General features: G+C 38.9%; 1 protein-coding gene across 3 annotated transcripts in view; it reads left to right on the top strand.

The window, feature by feature from the left end:
- LOC119552791 (putative dipeptidase NECHADRAFT_87110) overlaps window positions 1-17,595 on the top strand; it is a 100,911-nt gene that overhangs the window by 22,227 nt on the left and 61,089 nt on the right. The window contains exon 3 of one of the 3 annotated variants that reach the window (XM_037862622.1): window positions 1,662-3,075. The exons of the other annotated variants lie outside the window; for them this stretch is intronic. Coding sequence (XP_037718550.1) covers window positions 1,662-1,736 — 75 coding nt within the window. The 3' untranslated portion in view covers window positions 1,737-3,075. Of the gene's footprint in view, window positions 1-1,661; window positions 3,076-17,595 lie in introns of those variants that run through there. 3 annotated transcript variants of the gene reach the window in all.

The raw sequence follows: 17,595 nt of genomic DNA, 5'->3' as shown, positions 1-17,595 counted from the left end.
CTTGTTGTCTTATGACTCTGTAATATTTTTGACCTATTTTTCTGGATTTATTTTAAGAAGCCATGGAAACAATGAATTTTTCATTCCACATTTGAATTCTTAAAATGTTGCCTACCATGACTTTTTAGTAAGTCCTGTAAGTTTGTTAAAATGTATGCCAGTGTCATATGGTCCTTATTCCAGAAAAATGTTATTCAATGCAAAATTATTGCTTTTTTTTCCTTGATAAGGCATTATATATTTTTTTTTCTTTTATGGAAGTCACACTTTTATGAATTGAATTTAAACACCCTCTTTTCCGAGTGTTCTGTACTGCGCACTAGCTCGTTATCGGGTTTGGCGTTTGAAGGATTTGCCAGGGACATGAGTACTGGAATATATCTGTTTCGTGGCCCCAGGCGTTCGAGTGGACCATCATTTATATGTTGCCTTTCGTGCCTTTGACTCAATCATTTGCTCGTTTGGAGGCAGCAGAAGCTCCATAATTTCCATTAGAACTGCCCCGGGAGAAAACCGAGTCAAAGGCGGCCACCAGTCCGACATTCCTACGATTCCGGCCAGTTTGCCCACTTTGGCAGCCAACTATTTTGGACATGCCAAACTGCATTTCGGCCCGATCTGTTCTCTTGTTTTGGTTTGGCTCGATTTTGTTTTGGCTAATGGTTTCTGTTCCTTGGTTTTGTTTTGGTTTTGGGCTAAATGTGTGTTTTCCAACACACAAACACGCGCCCACAAACTTTCGGCCGCATAAATTAGATTTATTAATAAATTATACTCTCTGCACAAAAATAACATATATTTCCATTTTCCATTTATTTACTTGCAGGTAAGTTCCGGCCGGGAGAATGCAATAAACTGGTGCACTGAAAATTTCCGGAAAATAGAATTTCCAGTGTGTATTTGGGTACTTACATTTGTTTTTCGGTAAATTGATGATAAAATCTAAAACGATTTGAGTGCCTGTTTGTGAGACCAATAAATGGAAAATAAAGGTATTAATTTTTAATCCAGCCCAGAAGCATGATGTCGAAAAATAATGTTACTTTTATAAGCTGCATGCAGAAAAGTATGCAACTGCAATTGAACTTATGAAATGTGCGTTTGCAAGGTGGCGCAGGTTGTGACGTCAACGATTTTGTAAGCCAAATTTTTATAGATAGAGGTACATATATCACGTCTAAATCAGGATCCGATAACTCAAGTTATGGAATCTAGAATTGCCGTTTTGGGTTCCCATTTTGAAACCCATTGGGAATTACGAAAATATCGAACATGAAAATGGGTTCAAAATTTGACTATCGCTTATAAAAAATATTTGAGTGTAAATTATTAGATAATTTGACCACAAATTCATAGAGGTATCACACGTCTAAATCGGGATTCTATAACTCATGTTACGGAATCTAGAAGTGCCGTTTTGTGTTCCCATTCTGAAACCCATTTTTCTAGAGCTAGTGCAAGCAGATTTGGGCTCTTAGTGCTCACCTATGAGTTGAGTTACATAAAGTTAATTAGGATTCGACAATCAGAACCTCAGTTTATTTCGCCACAAAAATGTGTAATGCAATATTAAACACTTGCCACTTTATAAAAGTCACTATAAACGCTTATTATTACTGACCACAAACCGAAAGCTTAAATGAACGTCTTAACCATTTCAGAGCTGCCGGCAATTCCTGTCGTTATATCGAATGTCAATCAAGAATTTAATGTCGATACTCTGTGGGACGTGGTGACATGGCAGACAGTTTCCTTGGTTCAGAAGTCGAGCAGGACTCACGATGGCAGGATTCCTGGGGAGAAGGCAGAAAATTTGAATAGGCCATTCCATGTGAAGGCTCTTCCGTGTGTCTGACAACATTTTGCTTGTGCCAATGTTTGGGGGCTGGCGGAGAAAGTGCTGGGGAAAGTGCAGATGATTGCACTCACACATCGAGTTGACACTATTGGAAAATACATTGCGTTTGCCTTGCTCTCGGGAGTCAAATGAGTTTTGCATAAACAAACATGGTCGACCGACCAGTCCCTTGCCACCTGCTGCTCAGAAAACAAGTGGAGGAGCCACCGATGAGTGCCACGACCAGATGTTGCCGCAACAAAAGGCATGACTAACTTTTTGGACCTACAAATTCTTTATTTTCTTATTAAATGGGGTTACAAGAAATGTTTATAGTATGCAGAGGTTAAATTATACGTGAAACTCTTTTTTAAACGTTAATTTTCCGTCTGTCTCTGTCTGGTTACATATTTTCCTAAGATGCAAACTAATTATGTTTTTGAAAAAATATTCTGAAACCAATTAAATATCATTGAAAATCTAATATTAATATATAAATACAAATAAAATAAATTATTTACACATACACATTATCCTTAAAATTAAATTACCCTCAGCCTCTACAAAAAGTAATCAAATGAGCAATATATCCTAATATTATAATAGTTGCAGGTATCCACAATGCTTTGTCGGGACTCTTGAGAAAAAGAATCAGCACAGTCCTCTGGCCGGGAATGCATAATTAAGGCAAACAAGAAAAATGAGCAGGCCCTTGCCGGCCATTCGAGATTATTTTTTGTTTCCCACAATGTGAAAGTACTTCCTGCAGCCGAGTTTGCTTCCGTTTTTCAAATTAAAATACGTTTAGCTTGGAGTGCACGTACTCATTTATCATTTTATTATGGCAAGGCATGAGGCAGGAGCTGTTTTTCCACCCTGGCCCTACTTGTTTTCTTGCGTACTTTCGAATATTACGTGCTGGCCAACGGGGCGCATGAGTAATGCGAGCACATTGTGCACACAAAACTCGATTTTGGAATTGAAGTTTTGCTCGGTTGTCTGCCGGAGTTTCCTTATTACAGCACCCACTCTGCAATGCGAATTTCGTTGAGCAGATTTCCATTAATGGTCACTCGCCTTGCTCTTTTCCTTTGTTTTCAGCTCGGTGGCAGCAAATATGAGTAGGAAAAACTCGAAACAATGATAGCGCAGTCCCACAAGCCACACAGAAAATAAAGTTTAGTTCTTTAAAATGCATAGGATTGCGATAAAATTTTATTTATTTATTTATATTTTAAATAGTGCTTAAAGATTTTCTTATAAAATGTAAAAAGATGGTTGCGAAATGTAAAGATCTCCAAGGTTGGAAATAAAGAATGTATTGCCTATTTAATTATCTCACTTGTTGTAAGTAATAAATATCAACGTATTTAGAAACAAAGCCCTGAGATTACAATCTCGAATGGTATTATTTTATTTCCTGTGCAGTGGACAACTAAATTCCGTTGCAATTTCATTTCGCTCGCCCTGCATCGGGTTTTCTTTTTTCTCTGGACTTGGTTTGTTTCACATTTATATTCATTTGTTTTCCGTTTTATTTACCCAGCTCAACCGCAGCAACAAGAACAACAAACTATACGGTTGTGTGCATGTGTATTTAGGTGTATGTATAATTTTCACAGAAAGCCGAGGGGAAAATTCTGGCATTAGAAATTTTTGGTAGCACCAGCGACGCGAAGCAAATTTGTTCTCCAAGTTATCGTGGAATATATTTTTCCTGTGGCTGCTGGAAAAAGTTGAAACCCCAAACACGATGACCGAGTCTGTGGGCCCCAACTAATTAATTGGGTATTTGTTTGGCTTCACTGGGCGGGGAATTCAAGCAATATTTTTAGGATACTCCAGGGAGGTCGAAAAAGGATCTGGGGGTCGTAGGGGGAGGATGGAATTTAAATTAAATATTTTCCGGTCTTCTTAGATTGTATTTTCATATTTGGTTTCCTTAATAAGAACATGGGCCACTTCTTGTTTTACTATTCATTAAATAATAATTATAACATTTAAATGTTTCAATTTATTTATTTACAGGATGGGATGACAGCCATAGCTGTTGTGGCTTTCTGTATTCGATTCAATTTAAAAATATTGATTGCTAAAAATTTGTTTCCAAGTCATCATATATTTTTGCTCTCTTTTATTTTTTATCCCTTTAAAAACAACTTATACAAAACTCGAATTCCCCATGAAAGAAGATCGAACATTTTCGAGCTCACATTTCCACTCCCAACAAAAGTTATTTGGGGGAACTTCTTAAGCACCATCAAATACTGCGTCCTTGTTCATTATTTCCAACAACTTTCAAATGAGAAACTTTCGAGCGACAAAAACCGGACAGCCGGCAAACTGTGCTCAAGATTTCCGCATCTGCCTTGGACAAGGGAAAGTATTGCTAATTGCAGTTTGTCCACAGGGAAGAAGCAACAAGCTGCCTGTCTACGGTCCAGCGTCCTTCAATCCACAAACCACCCAGAAAATTCTACCCACCCACCAAGTCTTGACCACTGAAAAGTTGGGCAAGTTACCGCTGTAATGTGGCCAAAGTAGTGCCAGTACTGAAGGCTCTTGAGGGGTTTTTACTTCTGGTACTTGTAGATCGCAGGCGAATTTGGGTATATATATATATGCTATAGGGTGGATGGTACATCTTCCCTTTTTATGCTAAATACATGTTTGGAATGCCACTTGTGAGATTCAAACTAATTTTTTTTGTTTAATCAGGTTTTTGCCACTTTTTCCGGTTAGCTTGTTTTTCAACTAGCCAGCAAGACTTCTTGAGGCTATCTAAATGTTTACCAAGACAGTACCAGGAATCTTATAGTCGATTCACACGATTAATGCGCTCTTACTTGTTATTCGTTGAGTATTTAACTTTTTTTTGGGATGTGGAAAACCCCAGGAAAGAAGGAAAAGCAGCGGAATGGCAACAAAGAGTGCCGGCACTCGCCCGTCGGCTGTGGGGTGTGTTGGCCCTCTTTGCCGTAAAAATGTTGTTGCTGTCCGGACTTTGGAGCATGGAAGGCGGTCGAGGGGGATCGGAAAAAGAGGGGCTCCTGCTGGCTGTTGCTTTGAACTTGCGGCTCCGACCGCCTCTACCGCTTTCACCGCTTTCACCGTTCCTACACCTGCTACTTTTTGTGACATTTTCGCAGAAGGTTTTTGCATTCGTGCAACTTTTTGTGCTGCACTGCGTTTTAGGGGGGGGCAACACAACAGATAGGGGGTGCGAATGGGGGTGTGTCAGCTGGCTGCCTTAAAGTTTGCGTGCCCGTTAATTTTGTTTGCACCCGCGAAGAGTGTGAAAATTTATTCTAAGTTCTCGCCCGCTCTAATTTCTGTGGTTTATACCACACAGTGTGCCAAATTGATTAGGTTTGGTATTCAGCAAAGTAACCAAGGGTTATGTTTTAATATTGTAACATTTCACCCGAAAAAAATAAATATATTTCTTAAATTTAAATAATGATATCAGTACCATAGCTTTACCGAATTAAAGTTCATGGAGAAGTATTATAGACGATTTCATTTGTAATCATTAAAAAAACAATTGTTAAATATTTGTTATTAATATTATTTTTATCGGGCTGCAAAATATTTTTCGTGCTCGAAAAATGTTATTTAACTACTCTTTTGTGTGTGTAAGAGATGTTTTTCAAAGTATCTTCATATTTTTTACCATATACAATAGATCTATTGACCAATTTATTTTCATTGCGAAAATCTTTAACTTTCGCCTCTGTGTGCCTGGCAGAAATCGTGCGTGCGGCAAAGTTTTCACAACGCGTCGAAAAGTATGCAAATTATTAGAAAAGTTTTCCACATTTTTCACTGCTCTTTTGCTGGCACTGCGTTTCTCACATTTGACAATTTCCAAATCCTCGTTGCCACATCTTGAGCGACGGAGGAAAAGGGGACCTAAGTGCGCACAAAAGTAGGCTAAATTATTAATGTTCCCCACTAGCCATTTCCTTCAGCCCCCAGGATACACACAAGGAGTCGCAGGCTGGCCAACAGCAGACGTCAGGTCCCGGGGCCCATTGCCCATCACATCCTTCTTGTGTTTGCTTCCTCACTGGAAAATAATGGGGTTCACTTTAAGGACCCCTAAAAATTTAGTTTACCAACTAACATATTTTATAATTAAACAATTTCAAAAAATATACATATAGTCAAAAAAAAAAACAAATTGTTTAACAAAGAAATACAATTTTATTAAAAAACTTTAAAACTTCCTTACAACAAAATTAAATGTATTATATATATTCTTCCTTTTAACAAGCTTAAAGTATTCTTATGTACCGTCTAGGCACAAATTTAAAAACAAAAATAGGAAAGTATTCCCACTACATCTAAGTCATTAGAAAAACTTTTCAAAAAACATTTTTTATAAATTAAATTATACCTTTGAGAAGTTCTTAAATTTGGCTTAGTGTGCCTTACCCGTTCCGACAATTTAATGCCCTGTTCTTGACATTCGGCCGGACCCGGCCTGCCCATCCGATTTAGGGGTGTCCGGAGGACCCTAACCACCCCCTTTCAGTTCTTTGGATGGCAACCCACCCATGTGGGGGGTGCAATTTGTCAGTTTCCCACTCGACCTCGCTCGTCCTCGGTCCTCTGTTGCGGAAATTATTATTTTGTTTAATGATTTGTGCTTAGTTTCGTAATTGAGACTGTGAAAGGAAGGCTGGCGAGGGGCAAGGACAGGGAAAAAGGACTCTGCTCTTGACCCACAATGGAAAATGGGGGAAAAAAAGTGAGAAAGTGGAAAACTATCGGAACCAACAGTTGCTGTTGTTTTCTTCTTTGCCCCTTTGTTGTGAGGACAAAACTCATTCCAGCTTGAACGAAAAGTGAAGGGAAAAGATGAAAAATTCTATTTATAAATTTCGTTGGCATCGAAAATATTTTGAAACCCTTGTTCGGGGCAGAAAGTTCATTGTCAATTGATTTCGCAGCCAAGCGGATCCTAAAACCGAAGGACCTTCCGAGCATTTCTCCATTATTGAGCGAAAGTATTTTGTGCTGGCCATTTTGTACTTGAATTGGAATGCTGTGACAGGAATTTTGTTGGCAAGCTAAAACTAAATGGTAAGGAATTTTCCAGGGAATATTTCAAAAGGCAATGCTATGCTATAAGGATTTCAATATTGTGGTTTGTATTTCAGCTGGCAAACTTACGCCTAACTTTACAATTAAGGGTTAGACCTATGAACTTATATTTTACTTTGAGTGCTACAATTGGTATTATATTTTCCATGACATTCAATATTGGTTCCGTCGTTTTGGGTTGCAAGATAATTAATAACGTCACGGGATAAAATTAAATAATTACAAATGCAGGCAGCTTTGATTGGAAGGGCCTTTAATACAAATTGCTGATCGTCGATGCATTAAGTTGACGGCCATTTGGTCGAATAATTCAATTAAAAATTAAATGCAGCCATAAGCAATATACAGATGCATTCAAAAACGGGCAAAAAACCTTGACTGTGGTTAAAGCTTATAAATGAAATGAAATTGTAGAACGAGGAGACTCAATTTAATCTCGCCCACTACATAATTATTTTGTGTGTGCGTTTGGGCATTCGATGAAATCCATTTATCAACGACACATTAAATGTGAAAATTCCATATTTTATGAAACAATATCCAATGCCAGCGCATCTGTAACTGCGTCGGCGGCAACAACAAGAAAGCAGGCAAATAAAATGTGGTTTCCAATTAAAACCGGAATGGATGCGACAGACAATTGCCGGATCCCAGGGAACTCTGAAAAGTTTACCACCGGCCCGATTCCGAAAAGCTGATTGAAAATGCCCTTTTCGACGAACAACGAATCAGGAAGGAAAACAATTCGACCAATATATAATTATCAATTTATATGTAATCCACATTTGCTATTAAAATGGTTCGGCAATTTACAGCAGTTAAGTGCTTCTTATTTTAGGTTTGCATGATGCATTCATAAATAAATGTATTTCATTTGTTTCAAGCTACTTATCTGTAAGTAGTTACCATTACTTAAAAGCCTGTTAGGTTAATTCAAGAAGATTTTAATTTCAGTGAGTGGTTGCCGTGAGAATATTATCCTTATTGGTTTAAAATAAATGCAAGTATAAAGGGTGAATTGGTTTACTCTTCACCGCTATCCACTTCATTAGGTAACGTAGAAATTTTTGGAAATACCGTCTGCATTTTTCAGCAATTTGTTTACACTTTCGCATGAATGCAGTTTCAAGAGCCGTGACCGCTTGTCTGTGTGAGTGTGCATAAAATGCCCAGAAGCGTGAAAATAAATATGCATTGCCTAGTTTTCGGGGCGCACGGGCCTCCATTTTTCCCCCATTTTCCTTTTGATGTTTGCATGCAGGTTTCCGCTTCCGGAAAAGCATTCTCCGTGGTAGGAAGCTACTCAGTGGATGCGCTCAAATTAATTCAATTTAACCTGAAGCCGAATCCTTCGTGCTCCGCATTCCGGATGATAGGCGTCTATTTGGTTTAGGACTTGAAGCACCGCTCGACTGGCTGGCAGTAATCGCAGGATAGTTGCGGTCTGCTGGCAGTGCTGCCAAGTTTTGCAGAGGATAAACATTTTATAGAAAATGAAAATGAAATTATATCCTCCAATTTGCATCCAATTAGATCTAGGGTAGTTTAAGTACAACGAAAATATAAGTTAATGCTGAATTGAGTTATACCAATTATACAGAAAATAGCCTAGTTTAAACCAATTGATTTTGATAAAAAGATTAAAAAATATTAATTTATTGAAACAGTTTAAAAAAGAAAGTGCAGTTTCTCAAAGCAAAATATACTTATTTTAAATTGCCAGAGTCATAAAACCAAGCATTTTTTTCTATCCAAATAAAAATTGAAGTAAAATCAGATTTGGCAGCACTGCCTTCGGTATGGGCACTCAGATAAACGCGAGCAGCGCGTGTTTACTCACTTAGGTAGCTTCTTTCGATCCGGCGCTTTGTCTGAACCCAGCAAATGAAGCGGAAGAACTTCACGTGCCGCCATACAAATTGAAAATCAATGAATGGAAGTCTGAGGACAACGAGTCTGAATCCAAGATGTCCTGCCTTCAGGGGCCTTTCAACCCCTTGAAGCCGCCGTCCCATAAATCGCCGCTCAAGCTCTGAAGTGGCCATCGAGGCCTTTTCCTGGGTTCGCCTTCAATTGGTCGGCATATTTACCCACAACAGCCCGTTCGGCTGGAATGGCAGGATAATAAGAATGGCTGCGGTATCGGTGCTGCGAGTTCTCCAAAGACAACTGGGCACAATGGCAGGTTATTCGGGCAGAGTGCTCGGCGCTCGAGTGGAATCTTCCACTGGAGGATCCTTAAGCAGAGGGAAACTTGAGTGGCAAGCGAATATGCAGTGCCATTGCGCAAATATTCACGACGTATTTTTTTATTTACTTCCATGTCGTTATATATAGCATAACTCAATATCAGGCTTTTTGAGTTAATGAGGCAGAACAATTTTCTGTATTTTTTACAGTTTGACTTAATTTACATTAAGTGAAGAATTAGTTGTCACATTACAATGCTGTTTTATTAAGAAAAGTTAAATAAAATCTCTTATAATCGCATCTTAAATATTATTGAAGCTAATTTAAGAAACAATAGCTGTTAAGTGTTTCTAGATTAGGGCTGTTTCTTAGTTATTTTAAAATATAGTATATTTTTTTCAAAAAATTCCACTGTGCTGCTTGACTTTCTGACCGTTATGAGTTGACTTTCCTCGATGGGCTCTGCAGCAATGCGTTGCCGGGGGGAGATAATGAAATTTAAATTTTTACCGCCAGTGCCCTTTCTTTCAGGCCCTTACTTTTCCACTTTCTCCCATTCTTGCGGCTCCGCTTTCCCCGTATTTAAGAGGCGTGCGGTGTGGCAATGCCTTACGTTTGCATAGCTTTGCATAATAGTTTTTACAGCTGCTTTAAAGGCGGTCGGTGGATAAAGGGGGTGAACCGGAGTTACACAAGAAAAAATTATTGAATTTTTAATTTCCATCAGGTCAAGTTTTTGTTTTAAAATATAGAAAGTATTCCTTTATCTGTGTTTTCTTGAATTCTTTAACTGAATTTAATATTCTGTTTTCATTTTTCTCCATACATACTTTCTCTTCATATCTTTAATAACCGAAATATTGAGCATATCCTTTTCTTTAATGAGTAGGTATGTATTTTTATTAAATCAACAACAGGACCTTTTTTTTGGATTTCGTTTCCGAACACATTTACTATTTTTCCCCTGTGTGGGAACACTTTCCTTTGGCTTCGCTATGTAAGCGGATTGATCCCCCGCCCCCGGCGGACCACGCGTCCTTATTCTGTTTTCACTGTAATCATGTTGGCAGTGCGTGTTTGTGTGAGTGCTCGAGGTAAGAGTGTGTGTGTATTTACCGTAATTCAGCTTACGGCTTCGGAACAGGTGAGTGTTGCATAAATTTGCAAGCATTTTGCAAGTCAGCATCAACTTGCCATCTGTCGGCAGTGACGCAGCTAAGGAGGTTCCGCAAATATTTACTGGGTATAATCATTTTTAAAAGCATAACCATCACAATTATGTAATTTTTTTAACGATATCAAAGAATTAAATAATATGTTAACTTTTAATTAATTCGATATATTTAAGCTTTTCAGATAACCATGATATTTACAACTAATAACAACAGATAACAAATTTTAGAGCCTTTTATACCTATTCAATATGATATGATATAATATATTTTAAGTAAAACATGCTGTACAATTAAATGTAATACCCTACTATGTATTACTATTAAACATCAAGTGATATAAAATAGTAAATTGAAAGAAAGTATTAAAACAAAATATCATTTAAATTGCTTAAGAACTGAAGAATATTTTTACATTTAATTAAAAAAATCTATACGATGTTTGAACAGGAATATTAAGAACTTGTTCAAGTAACCTGAATGGAAACCCCTCAAAAACATTTTCTGCCCTCGCCACTGATCAAAAACAATGGTCTACCTTTAAAGTGTAGTCAGCACTGTAGTCGTAGTCATCAGCATCCCCATCTCTAGCATCATCATCCTCATCGTCAGCAGTTGCAATGCGGGGCAGCCGGCAAACAACGCGAAAGTCGCAGGTTGCAGAACTCTTAGAATTGATTTTCCCCTTTAACGATGTGCTACGCGCTGCCGGTTATCCTGCCTCCCCCAACATCCCCAACATTTCACGAAAGCCCCTTCCTTCGAAAACTTTGAGCTTTGCCGTTGCATGTGCAACATCAACGGTAACAACAATGCGCACAACTTGCCTCCTGGCAGACATCGCAAGTCATTTTTCACGTTCCGTTTTGTAAGATGGAAAACAGTGGAAAATTTTGTGATTGGAATAATAGAATAGAAATAGTATTGTGTTTGCAGAAGAAAAGTAAGTCACAATTGACTGTGTTTTTTCGCAGAAAGTGCTGCAATAAAGAGAATATGATTGAATAAGGAATGGAAAGTACAAAAGAAATGTGAAAAGACTTAAATGGTAACTAGAATTGTGTTACACATTTTGTGGCTTATGAAAGGAAACTAGAAAAATATACGTTCTTTCCCACTGTAACTCACGTAGAAACGAAGTTATGAAAAATATCCCCCTGTCAAGTCACGGTTTATCCATAAAAACCCAGTTTTTTATACGCTTCACCACTTTTACTTTCTGCCGTTGCAACTTTCCGCCACCAAACCGCTGAACACACAGAGTTATTGAAAATATGATTTGAAATTCAATTGTCGACCACGTGACTCGTTTGTTACGACACAGCGCTGCAGTCAATGAAATCGAAAAACCATGTTAAACCGATGATGGAGTGAAAGCGAAATAAATAACAAATGTAAATGTTCCGACTTGTTTTCTTGTCGCAGTCACATGAAAAGGCTTCGCCTCATCAATCACTGTACCTCGGAATCGAGTGGGAGAGTCCTACAAAGAGGATTGCATCTGATGGATGCAGGCATTCTACCGAATCCCCCTCGCAATTAGAGATCTCGAGATGTTTGCACGAATTCAAAATGTTTGCGGAGTCGACTTCAACCCCTTGTGCCAAAGAGCTGGCCAGAATAAAGTGAGCAAATTGATGTGAAATTGCAAGTGATTCGATTTTTCATGTCCAGACAAACCAGCCCGGTCCGTCCAGGACTCGCTTTGATTGTCGTCCTTGACGTTGATTTGATGAATTATTGATTTGTTTGATTAATCGTCGGGTCGGGTGGCTAGCAGGCCGTCTGGATTCCCGATGATGCCAAACAGGTCCTGCACAGGAAAAAACAATCATCGAAATCGATTTAACCAAAATGTTTCCAAAGTGTTAAAGATTTTTTGGTACATGGTATATTAATGTTTGTAAAAAATAGTAAATTATGTTAGAATTTTAACATTTTTTTGTAGTAAATTTAGAAATCACTTAAGCGATATATAAAATCAGACAGACAGAATTTCTGGAACTTACGGAATGTATTCCCAGTTTTGTAAACTGGTCTTATGCCATCTATGAGGTCCAGTTTTAATGGGCCAACAAGAGTTAGGCAATTATGCGCACAATCGAGTGCTAAATGCAGTTTTATTTATTTCCAAGAGAATAAAACTGCACTCGACCCACAGCGAGATTCGAGTCCTTAAGATCCTGCAGCTCCTGTGGCCCATTAAAGTCCCCATCTCCGGACGCTGTCGTGCCCTTAAAGATAAATGGGAATGGTGGGAAAAAGTGATGAAGAAAGGCAGCGAAATGAAGGCAACGAAGAAAAATGGGACGGAGCAAAAAGTGCGGGAAATATGAAAAACAACGGAGGCAGCAATTTGCAGCAAGGACGTACAGGACATGCCACAACAATGGCCCTGTTTGTCCGCGAGGACGTGCCCGCAGGATGGGGGCAAGAAGAAGGGTTCGGCGACTCCGGCGGAGGCCGAAACAAAAAGTTACCCAACGTCGGACAAGTGTCAAACATAACGGCAGGCGAAATAAAGGACCACGCCCCCAGGAACCACCCATTGAATTCTGGGAAAAACGGAAGTGAATGGTAAACATTATCATACTCGGTGACATTTCTGCTTTCTTAAGAAAAACTTAAACGGCAAGTCATTGAAATATATGCTTTGATGTTAAAAAATTTATAAAATATTGTTTTCTTAAGAACAAAATATATATGTATAACAATATGCTAACCTCACTCTGTTCAAAGGATTGTAAATTGGCCCACGGCCACATATTTTTGCCCAGAAATGTTGAAAAATGTGTATGAAAATATTTTACCTACCAAACTTACATTGCATAAATTTCACACAACATTTCTCTGTTGGCAAGGAGTTGTGTTCGTTATCCACTTACCCAAACCGCAGGAAAACCTCTTTAAAAAACCATCCATCCATTCATCCATCCAACCACATGTGACTTTGTGGAGTGGGGCCAGAGTGCATGAGCAAACAAAATGTTACAAAAAATTGAGCACAACACATTAAATGTAAATCAACATTAGCCACGACATTATGATTATGCTGATGGACAGAAACATTTGGGTGACTACCGGAGAACATTAATCAAAATCATAAACGTGCCCCGCCATCGAGTCGAGAAAATGCTAAACGGGGGGTTCTTCTGCGGGGAGATCGGTGGTGACCTAATGTTCAATTTTTATTGCCCCCAACCGAACAGAACCGAAATGAATCGATTCCTTAATGTATGCGGAAGTAGGAGACTGGCAAAACACAGCAAGGACCCCCGAACCCAAGCCATAACCCACGAAGGACAGTTCGATAACTCTTATGACATTTGCCATTCGCCTCCATGGATGATTAGGCAGGCACACCAACGCATACATTATGTATTGCCTGGGTTTTCCCCAAACTACCCAGTGAATCAGTACCCGTGGTGGGGCAAAAAAGCACCCATCACCCCCAAAGGTAAGTGGGCCAATTTTGCTGACTTGTCACTTCCGGTCAAATGGCTCTGAATGCCTCCTAACCATCCGAGGCATAAATCTTCCAGGAGGTTCAGAGGATGAATGTACCTCCATTTTCCCCAGGCCCTAAGGGAATAGGAAACGTTGGCAATCTGTTAAATTTGCAGATGCCGTTGAATGCGCATGAAATTAATGAAATTAGGCGATGCCAATGAATTTCCCCGTTGTCAATAATTCGACATCACATACGTATTATTCATAACCGACCATCGACGAATAACTTGGAATGTGTCTGCAGGGAATAATACTACCTATATGTATGCTTGGCCGGAGGGAAAGGGTCGATCCACATCCACATGGCTTATTCATGACAGTTTATGAATCTGTAAGTGATTTTTATTCGAATTTATCGACATTGCAGCTGACACGTCCCCGAACTTATCCCCCGATTAGTCCCCTCGGCAACAGTTGCCAAAAGGATTTGAGTTACTTTAGACTTGGCACATCATTGACGGAAATTTAAAGTTCATAAAAAACATTATTCAAGAAGAGTTAAACATTTTGATTTAATCTTTAAGAAATATAAAACATTTCATAAATAGGAAACAAATTTTTAATTAAAATTTTTAAAATGCTGCAGGACACCTAATCCTCTTTTGCATTTACGCATATATTTGCCTTTAAAAACATTCAAATTTTGTGTGGTTTTCCCTAAGGCCTAAATTCAATTCATTTTGAGTCTGTCAAATAAAAGACAGGTGAATGGGCCTAAAAAAAAACTACTGTTTTTCTTCCTTTTGATCTTAAAGACTCTTGCAGCTTAGGCCCTGACCTGTGTGGGCCAATTTAAAGCTTTGCTTACTATTCAAGCCGTTAAAAGCCCCTCAAAAGGCTTGGCCTTCGCCATTAGCCTCCAGTTCAAACGACTTTCGCGCTGCGTCAGCTGGCCTCTGAAACAAATGAACTCATTTGTTCTAATTTAATCGTATTACATGGAGATTTATTGCCTTGCGCATGATATGGCAATCCTTTCAGGACGGCGTCCTTTAAAGGCCGGAACCTCCCAAGTTCATTTCAAATAAGTTGAGTTGGGTAGTTCGGGAGTTCGGGACTTCGGTCGCGTGAAGGCAATTTAAAAAGCGATTCAGTGAAAGTGCTCGAAAGTTAATTATGATTGATTGAGTGCCATCGAAGGCGTCAGGGGCGGGGGAATTGATTTTCGCGACAGCCCCCATTCGTACATTTTACAGCCGAGTGTAATTGACAGGCTAACATTGCGCATACGCACTGTTGATCGAATTTTAAAAAGCAAGGCGTGTCAACGACTTTGCCAGCCGGCTGGCCGCCAAAACTCCCAACTAAACTGCGAATTTTAGTGGGTTTGGGTCTGGGCCATCACCGTCAGCATCAGGCGGCAATAAAACGAGTTAGGGTTTTACGATTCCCCTGCGATTTGCACCGGCAAATATATCTAAACGATAAATAATTAAAAATAGTAAAACTTTAATGAGCATTGGGTGCCATAAAAACAAATTACGAACGGCACGAACTGTGGCACAAATGGAATTTCAAATATTAGGTAATGTTTGGGCAAGTTCATAGTCCTCACTCAGAAAAATATTTGGAAAATACCCTTCTAAGATTAATTTTAAAGTTTAATGTTAAAGATAGAAATGTAATAAACATATTATAAAATATAATTAAGTGAAGGAACATTCTAATTTCATATTTAACTTTAATTTCTTAGATAAATTTGTTTTTTTATAAATAAGATTTTCCTTGACATTGATAAAGATTTTAATCAATTTAAATGATATCTTTAACTCAGAGTTACATAAATTCTACCTAAAACAGAGATGAATTGTAGATATTATTCTTTCTGCTTTAAGAAAGTTGTATAATAATATTTGAGAATGCTTTCCTTAAGTTTCCTTTAAAGGGACTATAGCTTTCTGTAGCCAGACTGCCTTCCAGTACGATTTATTCCGAGTGAGAAGCTCCCATTTGGACACCGGCAGTTTATCTTGGTTCCTAATGAATTGAGATGAGTGGGTTATGCTCCTGACAGGATTGCAGTTTGTTAGTTGCACCTCCCCCTTAGAACCGCCCACCGCCCACTGTGTAAATAAGAGCAACCTTGTGCCAATTGTTAGTGTGTGCAAGTGCTTGTGGATGGATGTGTGCGTATGTGACTATTTGTATTGTCCTGCTTACCAGTTTTTGGCATTTGAGCAGCTTTTCCATGGGTGTTTTTGGGGCGGCATGTGGGCAGGAAAATCCCCAGGAGGGGAAACCATCTTGTGGCCGCACAGTGGGGTTTGGGGGGCGAAAATCTCGCACATACCAGCATTGATTTATATGCTAGGCAACCAATTACGCCAGACGTATTCACAGATACGAATTGCTCTCATTTTGATTGTTGCTTCGCAAACCTTGTAGTATAATTACAGAATTGTAAATACTAATAATATGTGTCCAATGAAACGTAAACAAAATTAAATTACATACAAATTAGGCAGCAGTCTGTGAAAATATTTCAATAGATTCGGTCTGCAAAGTATCTGATTGCTGATAGTCCACACAAATTGATTTTGTGAGCTGAAAATAAATTGCAAAATAATACACATTCTGAAATTGATAAGTGAAATTAAACTAATTTGATTGTAGCTTTTAATTATATCGTGGCATAGAACTTCATTAATGTGCTTGTGTGCAAACAACGAATCAGAAGTATAATTATTTGAGCATATACCTGCTTTTATGCAACTAAACTCTATTTTACACCCTCATTTAGATGGGTATTTTGGAGTTATTAAATATTTAATAGACCTTAACCTAGTTTTTCGTTTAAAAATACTAAATTATACGATTTCTAGATTTAAGCCCTACTTTCAGTTTAATATGCGAAAGAACTTTAAATAAATAGTGCTTAGTTTAATGATGGGACTCAAATAAATTTTCCGATCACAGCCCATTGTACGACAGGAACTAATCTGCCTGGGCCACCTGCCACTTGGTCCTTCCCTCGACTTTCATTTTTAATGGCATCCCTCCGTCTCTGTCGGAGTCCCGTTCTCGGTCTCTGGATCCAGACATGGACATGGATGTCTGTTCCAAGGGCTGTGCCTGCGATTGTCGCTTCGCCAGTCCATGGTAATTTATGTGCAGCAATCTAAACTCATTTAGCACGCAGCGAGGCGAATATGTGGCCAGACACTGAGCCGCATTGCCGGTTAAAGCCACACAGCCCAACCTCCGACCTCCGAGCTGCTCCTCCTCCAACCTCTGACCACGATCCTTTGACCCCCATTCCCATGGGGCTCCCATCCTTTCGTCCTGCAATAGGCAAAGTTGGCGCTGTTTGTCCTTAAATTGGCTTCGCCTGGTGGCTGTGCAAGTGCCGATGGCAGTGCATCCGCATCCTCCGCAATCGCATTCGGTGGCACTTGGTGACCCCGATCCGCCCCGCTCCCGCTGGAATGAACTTATCCTGTTGACACTTGGCTTCGTTATTTAAGCGGACCGCAACTGGCACCGCACATCTTTGTAGTTGGCTGGTTCGGCGGTTCCCCTCCCCAAAAACACACACTTACATCCTGAAAAACAAATATTTAGGTTACCATTAAGTGTTATTAAGAATAATATTGAAATACTGCTATCATTTAAAGGACATTTGATGGGCCATTTAAGTTTAAGCCAAAGATATTCATAGTAGGTTATCATGAAAACATACTTAGTACTTTTAAGGTTAAAGTAGAAAACAAATATAAAGGTATTTTATCTTTTTCTTAATTCTTTGGATTTTATTGAAAATAAATTATGTTAAATAGT

The sequence above is a fragment of the Drosophila subpulchrella genome, chromosome 3L (assembly GCF_014743375.2).
Source record: "Drosophila subpulchrella strain 33 F10 #4 breed RU33 chromosome 3L, RU_Dsub_v1.1 Primary Assembly, whole genome shotgun sequence".
Classification (NCBI taxonomy): Eukaryota; Metazoa; Arthropoda; class Insecta; order Diptera; family Drosophilidae; genus Drosophila; species Drosophila subpulchrella.
This window is presented reverse-complemented; position numbering and strand designations above follow the sequence as displayed.